This window comes from Colletotrichum karsti (genome assembly GCF_011947395.1).
Source record: "Colletotrichum karsti strain CkLH20 chromosome Unknown Scaffold26, whole genome shotgun sequence".
Lineage (NCBI taxonomy): Eukaryota > Fungi > Ascomycota > Sordariomycetes > Glomerellales > Glomerellaceae > Colletotrichum > Colletotrichum karsti.
This window is the reverse complement of record NW_024065926.1, coordinates 422,834-436,164: the sequence shown is the minus strand read 5'-3', so window position 1 is coordinate 436,164 and position 13,331 is coordinate 422,834. Positions and strand designations below refer to the sequence as shown.

General features: G+C 55.1%; 2 protein-coding genes across 2 annotated transcripts; one reads left to right on the top strand and one right to left on the bottom strand.

Annotated features, from left to right (window-relative positions):
- Positions 1-1,240: 1,240 nt before the first annotated feature.
- Positions 1,241-3,294, bottom strand: CkaCkLH20_08064 (ATP-citrate synthase subunit 1; the record flags this gene model as incomplete). Its single annotated transcript, XM_038890779.1, has 2 exons — positions 1,241-2,770; positions 2,827-3,294. 2 exons carry the CDS (start codon positions 3,292-3,294, stop codon positions 1,241-1,243), a joined length of 1,998 nt encoding a protein of 665 aa, XP_038743962.1.
- Positions 3,295-8,610: 5,316 nt separating this feature from the next.
- Positions 8,611-10,553, top strand: CkaCkLH20_08063 (uncharacterized protein; the record flags this gene model as incomplete). Its single annotated transcript, XM_038890778.1, has 2 exons — positions 8,611-9,051; positions 9,525-10,553. The coding sequence occupies 2 exons, from the start codon at positions 8,611-8,613 to the stop codon at positions 10,551-10,553; spliced, it is 1,470 nt and encodes a 489-aa protein (XP_038743961.1).
- Between the last annotated feature and the right edge of the window lie 2,778 nt (positions 10,554-13,331).

Sequence of the window (13,331 nt, the reverse complement as noted above, 5' to 3'; positions counted from 1 at the left end):
AAGAATTCACATTGGATAGCTGCTCCCTCAGGGTGGGTTAAAAAACGCAGTGAAATCTCAAGACCTGTCACCGCTCAACTTCCAACTTTCCAGAGCAGACTTGGCGATTTAGATCTAGTCTTCGCTCCATCGGTGACCAAGGCTTTTCTCCGTATGTACTCTCTCAAGACGGCGCAAACTTGTAATACTTTTGGTGTAAGCGACGAGAGTCTACATGTCTTATCAACGCAACTAGAAAGGACACCCCGTTAACGAATGGTTATTCACGCGAGGGTATTTCAGCGTGGATGAACCTGACGCCTTCCGTGATATCTTCCATCGTCAGTCATCGTCTCCAGGTTTTCTGCTTGAACCCACCCTGTATCATCAACGCCAGTAGCAAGCATGACTGATAATCGCTGCTTTTTCTCATTTCATAAACAACGTTGTCGCAAACTTTGCTGCTTCCAAGTTGTACACGCTTCAATGGAAGTTGAAATGTAGTAGCGTCCGCAATCAACCAACTCCAGCCTCGGGGAAGCGTATCAGTTGATGTCGCCGTGTTCAAGCTCAAAACAACTTGTCAATAAGTTATCAATTAATTCACTCTGGACGAATCTCTCCCATTGACCACTCCATGATGAATACATCTTCTCCTCGCATCTCCAATCAATGTCCCTAGCAAGATGGACTTGCAAGCTCCACATCCCCGGCGCCGGACCTCCAGCCGGTGTCCGCATCAGCCGTACGGGTACAGTCCCGAGCTTACCATACTTCTGAGAGTGGCGGCCGCGTCGTTCAGCGCTTCCACACAAAGCAGAGGGGAGTTGCCCAGCCCGATAGGAGGACTGAAGGGTCTTGGCTGCAGAGAGGTCGCACGAACTCTTTGCGGTAGCCCCGACAGCTTGTTTTGGAATCTGAGCTGATCAGCTTTGAAAGATTGCGTCGACTATTATGTGCCGGTCGCCCTAATTGTGGCGGCAGTATTCGTCCTGAACAGTATTCAGTGGAACCTGCAACATGTTGGTTGAGGCGATTGCCCGTATGGAGCATGTCACTGGAGAAAGATCATTGGATGATGAAAACGGGCAAAACCATTAGTATAGTCCCTTGGGACTACCAGCACTACACGTATATAGCTTGTCGTACAGACGCCATTTAGCACACCATCATCCCACGTATGACGTTAAAATCATTTACTCCATTTCTATAGCCACATCCCGTGGCGACCCATGATCCTCCTCTGAAATCCGTTATTCCCTTACATCTGAACCTCAACTCTGCCTTCAGTGCCTGGCGGGCCGGAGCCGAGCTGGGGGAGGATGTAGGTAATGTCATCCCACGGGTGACGGTACAGACCAGTGCGCAGTCTCTTCTGGTCGAGGTAGTGGGCAATAAGACCGATGGAACGGCCGAGAACGAACAGACCGTTGAGGACACCCATCTTGAGGTAGTCCTCGGCCTCTTCGGAGGAGAAGGCGCCGCAGTTGCGCATGAGGTCGACGAAGCAGACAGCGATGCAACCGTCGACGTTGAGAATAAGGTTGTCCTTCTTGGAGGTGGTGACACTCTCGACCGCCAGGGCGTAGTCGAGGAGCTTGTGGCTGGGGAACTTGGCCAAGACGTACTCCTTAACAAGCTCGACACGGAGATCGGGGTTGTTGCGGGACTTGACACGGTGACCAATACCGGGGATGAGCTTGTTCGCCTTGCGCATGTTGTCGACGAACTCACGGGGGCTAAGGCCCTTGTCGAAGGCCTTGGTGAACTCCTCGGCGGCGCCGTCGAGGGCACCACCGAAACGAGAACCAATGGTCAACAGACCGGCGACGAGGGAGGAGATAAGGTCCTTGCCGGCACGGGTGGTGATAATGGTGTTCATGGCACCGGACACGGCGGGACCGTGGTCGGCAGTGAGCATGAGAACCATCTCGAGGAACTTGGAGGCGTAGGGGGGCAGGCGGCGGCGGAACCACAGGAGGGACATGACACCACCAATGCCAATCTCTTCCTTGAAGACGTCCGAAATGGGCATGCCAGCGTACAGGAGCTCCTGGCCACGGTCGTCGGAAATGGTGGAGATGAAGGCAGCGGGCTTACGGATGAGACCAAGCTCCTGGGCCCAGGAGTAGTCGATGGGGATCTTGGGAACGACGGGCTCAGGCTGGGGCTTGATGGTGCCGTTCTTGACGAGGCCGTCGTAGACAGCCTTCAGGACCTGGGGCATGTCCTCGAAGGTCTCGGGGACGTAGAAGCCAGCCTCCTTCATCTTCTCGTTCTTGGTCTTGGCCGTCTCCAGGGTGGAGTTGGCGAAGGCACCAGCGTGACCGAACTGAACCTCAGTCTTGAACATGCTGGCGCAGGTACCAATGGCCCAGGCAACGATGGGCTTGGTGATGACGCCGTCCTCGACGGCCTTGATGACCTTGTACTCCTCAACACCACCAACCTCACCGAGCAAGACGAGGATCTTGCACTCGGGGTCGGCCTGGTACCTGAGCAGGTGGTCGATGAAGGTGGTACCAGGGTATCTGTCACCACCAATGGCAACACCCTCGTAGACACCGTCGGTGTTGTTGGCAATAATGTTGTTGAGCTCGTTGGACATACCACCAGACTTGGAGACGTAACCGACGGAACCCTTGCGGTAGAGCTTGGAGGCAACGATGTTGTCCATCATACCACCAGTGTTACCGATCTTGAAGCAGCCGGGCTTGATACCACCGACAGTGGCGGGGCCAATGATGGTGATACCCTTCTGCTGGGCCTTGTGGGCGATCTCACGGGCGCGCTTCGAAGCTTGTTAGTAGCTGCCTACGATTTAGGGTGGGAATGGCAGTTACTTACGCGCTCGGGGACACCCTCAGCAATGATGGCAATGGTCTTGATCTGAGGGAATTCCATAAGCTCCATGGTGGAGCTGTAGACACTACGGGAGGAGGCGAAGTTGACGACAACGTCGACGTCGGGGTGCTTGGCAACGGCCTTGTTGACCTCCTGGTAGACGGGCAGGAGAGTCTCGCTGGTTCCCCAGTACATCTTGCTGACGAACTGGCCGCCGAAGGTGTAGATGATACCGGCGACGGAGGGGGTCTTGCGCTTGCAGATGAAGTCGAAGTCCAGCATGCCCTGAACGGCGCGGGGCTGGAGACCGTAGACGAAGCATCTGGTCTTGTCGTTGAACAGAGCGTGTTCGGGGAGAGGGCTCAAAGGACGGCTGGGAGCGCTGAAGCGTGTGATGTTGTCGTTGGCAGACAGGCCGCTGGCTGCCTTGGCGCCATTGGCACCGTTAGCGGAGGGAGTGGCCGCAGGCATTGTGAGAGTCGAGCTTCGTCGGTGGGGGAGATGTCAACGACGGAGGAGAGAAAAAAAAGTCTGGCGAGGGGTAACTCGGTCAGTAAGTGGAAGCAGACAACGGACGCCAGAGACAACAAAAAAGGTGTCTGCCCGGGAGAGGAAGTGACTCCAAGTAAGGATTGAAGAGGTAAGGTAGGAGGTGGAGGAGGAGGAGGAAGTTTGGTGGAAAACAAACGAGCCGGATTTGTGGTGGGGAGTAGGTGAGATTTCAGGAGGGAGTCGGAGGACGACGTTCGCAGAAGCTGAATTCGTTGGATCTGCGAGGCTACTGCTCATCGGCAGCTGGGGACACCACCAGACAATTATGTGGACCTTGTAGCTGGCGTAGCCCCAGCTCTTTGGGGGAGACAGAAGTGCGACCGGGTGCGTATGTCGATCGAGGCGGGTGTGAAGGGTACGGAGGGTTGGCAGAGAGCTAGGTAGGATGACACGACAAGGATGGGTGGGATTCGGGGCCCGGGGAGTGGTGGTGGTGGTGGTGATGATGATGATGTTACTGACCTGGTAAAGAGTGGTGTTGTCGGAGGTGGCACAATGGCAAAAGTCCAGCTTCTTTCTTTTTTGTCGAACTGCCCGAAGTTGGAGAGGAGAGGATCGAGGACGAGGACGAGGACGACGGCGGGGAGGATAGATGGCGAGAGAAAGGAGGAGCAAGAGGGAAGAAAAGAGAGTCGGAGATGCGAAGGGAGGGGTTGAAGACGGAGGTCGAGGGCGTAAGTAGTTGAGAGTCGGCGTCGGCGAGTCTGCAAGGTGTGTGGGATTCTTTTTTTTCTTCTCCAGCGGGAATCGGCAGGGAGGGGACGGTGTGAGGCGTGGACGAGGTGTGTGTGAGTGTGTTTGTGTGAGGTGATGATGAGCAGGGATCGTTTGGCGTCTGTTCCTGTCGCTGATCGAGTCGAGTGAGGTACAGTATGTACCCAGGCGCGGGCGGAATCTATCTCATCGGGTACCTCAGTCGGTTCCAGGAACGTACTCGAATATTGGGGCCGAGTTTGAGGTCACGTACCTTACCGTCAGTCCAATCCCAATTCTAAATCTCGATGCTCGAAATGGGCAAGTCCACTTCCCCAAACAATTGAACGCCCAGCAGCGGCAGGAACAGGCGGTCGTGGCGGGCAGATTGAGTTGAGTGACGGGTGACGGACGTGGTGTGTGCTTTTTTTGCTGTGCTGCAAATGCTGGTTCTGATACTGCAGTGAACTGGAACTTTTTTTTTTTCTTTGTGGAATGGGGAATGGGGAATGGGAATGGAGACGTCCGTCATGCGACGGCCGAAAGAGTTGGGGAAGTTCAGGGCCAATGGGACGCTCTGATTGGACATGTTGGTGGTGTTTTTCGTTGAAGTGTTGAATTCCAGCGGGCAGGGAGGGAGGGAGCGACGCGATGGGACGGACAGGGAATGGAAGCAAAGGGAAGGCGGCAAGCAAACCTACCTAACGACGACAAACGGTAAGGTACCTACTGACTGCTGTGAGCGCAGTGTGTGGTGTACCGGTTGGACCCTTGGTCCCCACTTGTTTCTGGCGGACCCCACGCCCAGGTACTGGAAAAGCTCCAACTTGGCACAGGGCAGTTTTACAGGGCAGATTGGGAATGGAAACAAAATCAGCCCGGGAATCTCACAGGGCGGTCACGCATGTACCGATACCTGCCCTGTCCGCAATGGTGCCCGCACCCGTCTTGCTCAGTGACCCCGTACCTGCACAAGCCCAGGCCAGGCCCTTGCCTAGCTGAGGGGAGGGGACACAGAGGGAAAGAGTGACACCTCAAAAAAAGACGAGGAAAGAGCTACCGCGGAGCAACGAGGTCGTTCTTGCCTGCCCTCTGCTAGCATGGAAGCCGGAAGGTAGACGGAGCAAACCCGCCTGCCCTGCACTTGCACTTGCTAAAGCTGCATCGACGGACTAACCCCGATGATTGTCATGAAATCTCAGCAATGGCATGGTCTGAGACCTCGCATATCGAGACAGACCATACTATGTACTGCCAGTTCAGTCGGCGGCAGAGCAAACTGCAGTCACCGCAACGTCGGTGTTGCCCTCCCGCGAGTTCCCCGCCCCGACCAGTCCAAGTTGAGACCAACCGGCTGGCGCTTGACCGCAACAATGGCCGGGAGGCGCGTGCCAGTCAGTGCCACCATACCTGAACGAGAAATCCAAGCTTGCCCAAGCTTGCCGCATGGCGGCAGGGCGGCAGATTTCAAGGTTTGGTTTGACCGCATCTCTCTCTCTCCGTTGCCTTCCTCTACGGTCTACCTCTCAGAAATCACTGGATTGTCAGGGAGGATCGACATTCGACGGCTTCGGGCATGGTCGCGACCAGGTTCATGTCGGTGTCAGACCAGTCAGGCATTCACTGATACTCATCAACAAATCGAACACTCGTTCCATCTCGTCGTCGTCGTATCACTTTTGCCCAGGCAATCTTAGCTCTCAGCTGTATTAGTGGGGGCGAGGCGAGGCGGTCACTAGAACAGCCTCTTGCTGCTTTCAATTGGGGTGGTATTCGTCACCTAAAAAGTTGTTTTCTTGTATGTGTGAAAGAGAGAAGTCGTGCGCCTGCATGTACCTTACGGGTAGGTACTTGCACTGCTTGCCGCGTCAGAAAAAAAGAATTCGAGAAAAAATGGACAAATTGCCCCTCTATGCGAGAAAAAAATGCAGCAAGTTGGAAGAAAAGGCAGCGGAACAATGCGGCGATAGTCGTAAATGCGAAGCGCAGAATCGCAAACCACGGCCGAAACAGACGCGGACGGAGACAAGAGCCACTCGCACTTGGGATAACAAGGACGAGGTGCCCACGATCTGAATCTTTTTCGACGCCGGTGATCGAGTCCACGTCCCAGTTCCTGACTCCCGCCCATGCCATGTCCACATTGCAGCCCAAACGGGCATGATATCACTCATACCCATGCTCCGAAAGACAGTCGAGTCCACGCTCTTGGCGCAGTTCATGGGAAAAATGTCCAGTCCAGGTCCTCGCATGCCCCGAAACCCGGCGTGCCGTGTCCATCTCCGCCGGTTTTCGGGCCTCCCCATCGTCACTCCGACCACCGGGCATTGCGCTCTGCACCCTCACTGAGGGAAATGCACCGCATAGATGGTCGGGTGCCGGGGCTCACACAACTGCGAGAGCGCCGGCGTGGGCGTGGCTTGGGACCTTTTTGAGGGTTTATCTGGATTCTGGAATGTGCCATGCCTGGCCGTCAATTATTGATGCCGGTGCATGCCACACCACTCCATCTGGAGGGAGCGACGCGTGGGAAGCGTCTGACTGTGCAATCCAACGTCTCACTCAAGACCTGGATGACTGTGCCTGCACCTGTGCCTGTGCCACCTCACCGTTCCCATTCGCATTCCTATCCCGGTTCTCAATCCCAATGGCATGCCATTCCAGCGCCATGGCCAGCCTTGACACAGCCGGGACGCCGTCCGTTGTCTCACGAAGAGAAACGTCCGAAACAGATGGCGTGCCGCGGCGCACGAGTCCAAGACTACAGCTCTGACGGGTTGGAATCCATCGACGTTGATAGCCGGTGCGAAGATAGGTTTCGGGAATAGGACGATGAACAGACGCGAGGTGAAGTCGAATCCGAGTCCTGTCCCTCGGATCTGGGAGAATCGTCTGGAACAGCATCATCTTGAAGTCCAAGCCCGCTGCGAGATTGCCGCGCTCCATCTTCTCCCTCCCGTCCCGTCAGTGACATGCAACTGGAACTGTCGCTCTCTCCGGGACCCGTCGGGAGGTTGCGAATTTCGGCGAGTTTTTGGCGCAGGTTGCATCGTGCTGGCAGTGTTCCGCAAAAAAATGGTCCAACACTTGCTGCTGCGAAAAATTACCGCCCTTGACAGAAATCGGAGCCCAGCCCAGGTGAATCCAGAATCCAGTGAGGGCGACTTCCATGGTTGCTTGGAAAAGGTACTCACTCACAGCTGCGTACGAGGTCCACTTAAACCTCTCAACAACCAGTGCCTGCCTTCCCCCAGACAATTTTTTTTCATGCTGGCTTCCCCCTTCCTTCCAACTGGAATCCTCACGCGAGAACTTCGGCGAGGTGCAGGAACAACTGTCAGGTACAGGTACTTGTCCTTCCCGTCCTTTCCTCCTCCCCTTTCCCTTCTTCTTGCTTTTTTCTCCCTGCTCGGATCGTGGTGCTTTGCAACTGCAGTAACCGACCGCAACAGCTTCTACTGTAGGTGCAGTGACTGGACCGGAAACTCGAAGCTGCCCCTCGTCAGTGCATGTCACTCCAAAACAAGGGGAGACAGAAAGAAAAAATACTGCCCTGCCCGCCCAAAAATACCTTACCTCGCATCCCCAAATTCCCCCTCCAAAAAAACCCCTCCGAAGCTTTCCTTCCCTTCTCGGATTCCCACAGTGCCACACTCCGCCGAATACCCCACCCTGTGTCTGCACGTACCACCTCATTCTTTCCCCCCCAAAACTTTTTGGCGTGGTCCCCTAGCTTCCAAAAAAGGTGAATCCACCATCCACCCGATTTCCCACACCCCCGGTCGGTCGGTACCTGGGCGCTCATGGCTCCCCAATGATGTACCTCATCCTCTCACCCCTCCCCCTCCCCTCCTCCTCGTCGGTCTTCTTCTCCCAGCAACAAATAATCCCTGGGAGCTTCGACAAGTCCAAATTTTTGTGTGAAAGGCTGACGATCATCTCCCTCCCGCAGCTCCCTCTTTCCACTCCATACCCTCCCCATCCATACTTCTCCTTCAACCTCGCCGCTTCTCTTCTTCCTCTCACCGCTCGCCTCGACTCGAACTCGACTCGATCCTGCTTCCTTTCCTGTTCCTGACTCTCACTTGACTTCAGGACCTGAACAACTTCTTCCCCAGACTTCGACTTCGTCGCCAGGTGCTTTGCTGTCGCCAATTCCACCTCCCACGGTATGTTGTCGCTCTCGCCCTTGCTCCGTTCCCGCTCTCCCAGTTGCAATCCCAACGCCGCCGCTACGTCTCCGTCCCGCTTGAGCTCCGACTAGCCCCCTCCAAAGCTCGACTCGACTCGAGTACTTTTGCCCGTTCCGCTTGCGGTGTCACTCGACTGCTCAGCATGCAAAAAGGCTCTCATCCCCCCAAAAAGCTCTCTCCAGCCCAAATCCTGCGGCTGACGGCAGCAACACTCGTCGAATCGACCTCCACACAAATACACTCGAATTCCCGAGACAATTGCTGACGAGTCCGCTCTGAATCCAGGCCAGAATAAAGCAGGGAAAACACAAAGGAAACCTCACCCTTTTCTCACCTTTCCACCGCCAAAATGTCCGCCAAGTCCATCCTCGAGGCCGACGGCAAGGCCATCCTCAACTACCACCTCACCCGCGCCCCCGTCATCAAGCCTACTCCTCTTGCCTCTCCCACCAAGCACAACCCTCCCCCCAGGTTGTGCTCTCTGCACTTCGCTGAGGATGCCGATGTCGAGGGTGTTCTGAACCAGGCCGAGGTCACCTACCCCTGGCTCCTCCAGTCCGGTGCCAAGTTCGTTGCGAAGCCCGATCAATTGATCAAGCGCCGTGGCAAGAGCGGTCTCCTGGCCCTCAACAAGACCTGGCCTGAGGCCAAGGCTTGGATTGCTGAGCGCGCCGGTAAGGAGCAGAAGGTCGAGCACACCACTGGTGTCCTGCGCCAGTTCCTCGTCGAGCCCTTCGTTCCCCACCCCCAAGACACCGAGTACTACATCAACATCATGTCCGTCAGAGATGTAAGTTTTGCGATTCCTTGAATTGATTTTCGTCCTTGCTGGTGGTGGCGGTGGTGGATGTTGGCGGGTCGTCCTTCTCCAACTCGGTGGGCCGGGCAAACGGGGGCAGTCCGGTCGTGAGTTGTGAATATCATCACATCCACATCTCAGCAAAGTCGACTCGTCGATAGCTGAAAGTAAGAAACAACGAAAGGAGGAAACTTGTCTGGCGACGTTGGAAGGAATTTGCATGCTTTATGTCAATTCCTGTCCATGGGTCAAATAAGTGGATTCCCGCCGCTGGACTGCCTTTTCCGGTAATTTTCCACCCGAACCGGACGAACGGATGCCACGAGACGAGGCCTGTGACCCGTCCAACTCCGTCCACCCATGCCCTTCGCAGAAGTGCCGCATGCACGCGGCAGCCGGTCATAATACCTCAACATCAATATCTGATCTTGATAACAAATGATACTAATGGTTCATGATGATAGGGCGACTGGATTCTGTTCACCCACGAGGGTGGTGTTGACGTTGGTGATGTTGACGCCAAGGCTGAGAAGCTTTTGGTCCCCGTTGACCTCTCACAATACCCTTCCAACGACGAGATCGCCGCTACTCTGTTGAAGAAGGTTCCCAAGGGTGTGCACAACGTTCTGATCGACTTCATCAGCCGCCTGTACGCTGTCTACGTCGAGTGCCAGTTCACCTACCTCGAGATCAACCCCCTCGTTGTTATCCCCAACGAGGATGCCACCTCTGCCTCTGTGCACTTCCTGGATCTTGCTGCCAAGCTTGACCAGACTGCCGACTTCGAGTGCGGTGTCAAGTGGGCTATTGCCCGCTCTCCCGCCGCTCTCGGCCTCACCAACGTTGCCGCTTCCAACGGTGACAAGGTCAACATTGACGCCGGCCCGCCGATGGAGTTCCCCGCTCCTTTCGGTCGTGAGCTGACCAAGGAGGAGGCTTACATCGCCGACCTCGACGCCAAGACCGGTGCTTCCCTTAAGCTTACCGTCCTGAACGGCAACGGCCGCATCTGGACTCTGGTCGCTGGTGGTGGTGCTTCCGTCGTCTACGCCGACGCCATCGCCTCTGCTGGCTTCGCCGACGAGCTCGCCAACTACGGTGAGTACTCCGGTGCTCCCACCGAGTCTCAGACCTACCACTACGCCCGCACCGTCCTCGACCTCATGCTCCGCGCGCCTATGAACGAGCAGGGCAAGGTCCTCTTCATCGGTGGTGGTATTGCCAACTTCACCAACGTCGCCAGCACATTCAAGGGTGTCATCAGGGCGCTCCGCGACTACGCTAAGCAGCTTAACGAGCACAACGTCCAGATCTGGGTCCGTCGTGCCGGCCCCAACTACCAGGAGGGTCTTAAGAACATGAAGGCCGCTACCCAGGAGCTTGGCCTGAACGCCAAGATCTTCGGCCCCGAGATGCACGTTTCCGGCATCGTGCCTCTGGCCCTCGTCCCCGGCAAGTGGGAGGAGAGCGGTGCTCAGGAGTTCTCTGGTTAAAGGATGATGATGAAATAGAAACGCGGCGGGAGGATGATGGATATTACCCAGGTATCGAAGGGTTAGACGAAAGGAAAGTTTGCGTGGTGCCCGAGACGGCATCGTGCCAACTTTCTTGTACGCTTGCAAGTTTAACGGTGTTTATGACGGCTGGTGCACAATACCTCCGACGGGAAGTCGAAGGTCGGGTCCTTGTATCGTATGTATGGAGGGCATGGTCAACGATCAGATGAGCAAATAATTAGACGCTCTATAATGTGATGTTGGCTTCTGGTTACCAATGATGTTCTGTTGTTTTCTCGTGCCATGAGTCCGTCCGTCCGTCGCTCTTCCGTGGTGTATGTTGTCGTGGTCCACGCATGTTTCTACCTAATGACCTCTATACTGTCGAGAGAAACGGTGCTCTCCACCCGGAGGAGGCAGTGCTCGGGAAACGGCAGCGACGCAATCTCTCGATATCATCAACCCGTCGTCACACCTTGCCCGCCCGTTTTCCAGCTGATTGCAACCTCGGGATCCGGCACTGATGCCCAATATCCAATCTTCAGTTGTTGTATCTCGCTAGGCCCCCGTTGTATTGCAGACTGTCTGCGTGGTCTCGACGAGCCAAACTCAGTTGTTGACATTGACGAGCGACCGACCGACCCCCTCATCGCGAGGCACTGCCCGGTGCCCCGAGACTACGGAGAAGGTCGGAGAGGGTCGATAGGTAGGATGTGTCGGGGCTGAGCTGCTCTGGTGCGGTACGACTTGATTCAGTCAGGTGTTCTTTTCCTCGAGTTTTGGTTGTTGCAAGAAGTCACGCTCAAGACGGCCCCTGGAGCGGTGGGAACTATGGTGTTGGCGATGTTGGTGACGTCCTGATCCACGGATGAGGCAGCGTTCGGGCTACGGCGACACAACTGTCTCGATAGCTCAAACTAAACTTATGATCGTAATCCGTTTGAGTTGCGTGTCACAGATGCTTTGTTATATCCTTTAGATGCAGTATATCCGTGCTGATAGTAGTCTGGGCGACCAGAAAAGCCTTCTCTCAGACGGTACGTTCTCTATCGATGGTTCGCTGCTGAGGGTGTATCTCGTGACCTTTCGTGCCAGAGAGAGATGGGCTCCAATGAGTATAATCAGGAAAGCGCGGTTTGGAATCTGATCAACGTACGAGGGCATAGTTTGGGCTGCGATGAGAGTGTTTCTTGACTGGCAGGTGAATGTGACCCCCTTATCTGGATGCACGAGACTGGGAGGGACAAACTGGAAACTAGTACTCACTCGCCCGTAGCAGCACATGTGTCGCTGTCTCCGAGTTCATTCATGTGCTTCCAAGGCCGACGAGAGTTGTGGACGATACACTCGCAACATGCCTTACTCAGACATCATCACGATGGGGTAGACTCTCTCTTCAGAGCCGCACCATGGTCTGGGTAAGAAAGCCGAGGTCGGCATACTTGGTCACCATTCGAAACGACAGCATCGACAGCAGTAGCGAGGCATATGGAGGATTGAGAAGCCAGACCGGTATTTAGCAGACATCCTCGAGCCAAGTGCAAAGCGTACTCAGTAACCTCCTCACAACCGCCGCTAATCACACAACTATGCCCTAACATTACTCTTTGAGAAGCTCTCAATTAGAACGCTTTAGAATCAAAAGTGGCGGCAATAAGGACGATAGCAATGAGCATGATCACGGAGGGCGGCTAAACGGACCGCGAGAGAGTAAAAACTCGAAAAAGTGGCAAATATTCCGATGATAGAGGACGTCCTTACTTTATCCGGATTCATTGCGTGATTTATGGCGCATGCTCGTGGTCCAGTTCCGTTTGTGATATAGGACAGACTTGATATTGGCGAATAATAGTCAAGGAGAAGGTTCAAACCGCAAGTTAGCTGGCCGCAAGCTGCAATTTCTCCTTTCTGAGTTTTGCAGACTGGCCGGGATATCGTAATATCTTTGGGCTTGGGTATGTATCTACTCTCTTCATGTACGGATATCAAATACGGAGCTCTTCGATAGCAAGTGGCCTGCGAGACACATTTACGGGATGTGGTCTGCAGATTTGTTATGTCTTGTCGCTCGAGACGGTTATCAGAAATCTGAATAGTTACAAGGAGGAGCGAATAGGACTTTCCCCGCCCAGTTCGTTCTCTGAGGCAACCCGCGAGAGGGAGGTTGACACAGGTCGACGATGAGGCTACTGGATCAGCTCGACCGGCGGTCTGCTCCCGAGTCATTCGGGGGGTCAATCATGGTTGATAATGGCATTAGATCAGTCAGTGAGAGTGGGCTCGCCGAGCTTGATCGGCGGTCTACCGGAGTGGCCCTTTACGATCCATATCAGGACGGCACGAGGACGGATACGAACTGCGGCGAGAGTCGCCACGCGAGCTATCCTACAACGGGAGCCAAATCCGCCGTGTTCTCTTTCGGTGGGACCGGGAAGCCAAGTCGCGGTGGTCAGCCCGTCAAGTAGTCTGGAGTTCTTTGCTCACCGTCTTGGCTAAGATTAATACTCGCAATGTAGTCGTTGTTCATAACGGCCAAGACGCAAAAGAGGCGGTGCTCGGAATGCCGCAACAATTGTACAGCTCAGCAAATCCGATCTGGATTCCACGACGAGATTGACTTCGTCCTTGTTCGGTTGGGGACTCATGGATCAGCATAGAGAGGCTCTCGTTGAAGCGAAATGCATGTTGCCTTGGCAGCCCAAGTTGTCAGAACACTTCCCAAGTGGTTGTCGATCTTTCGAGGTGGGCGCGCCCTCTCGGGTTGTCATTGTGGCA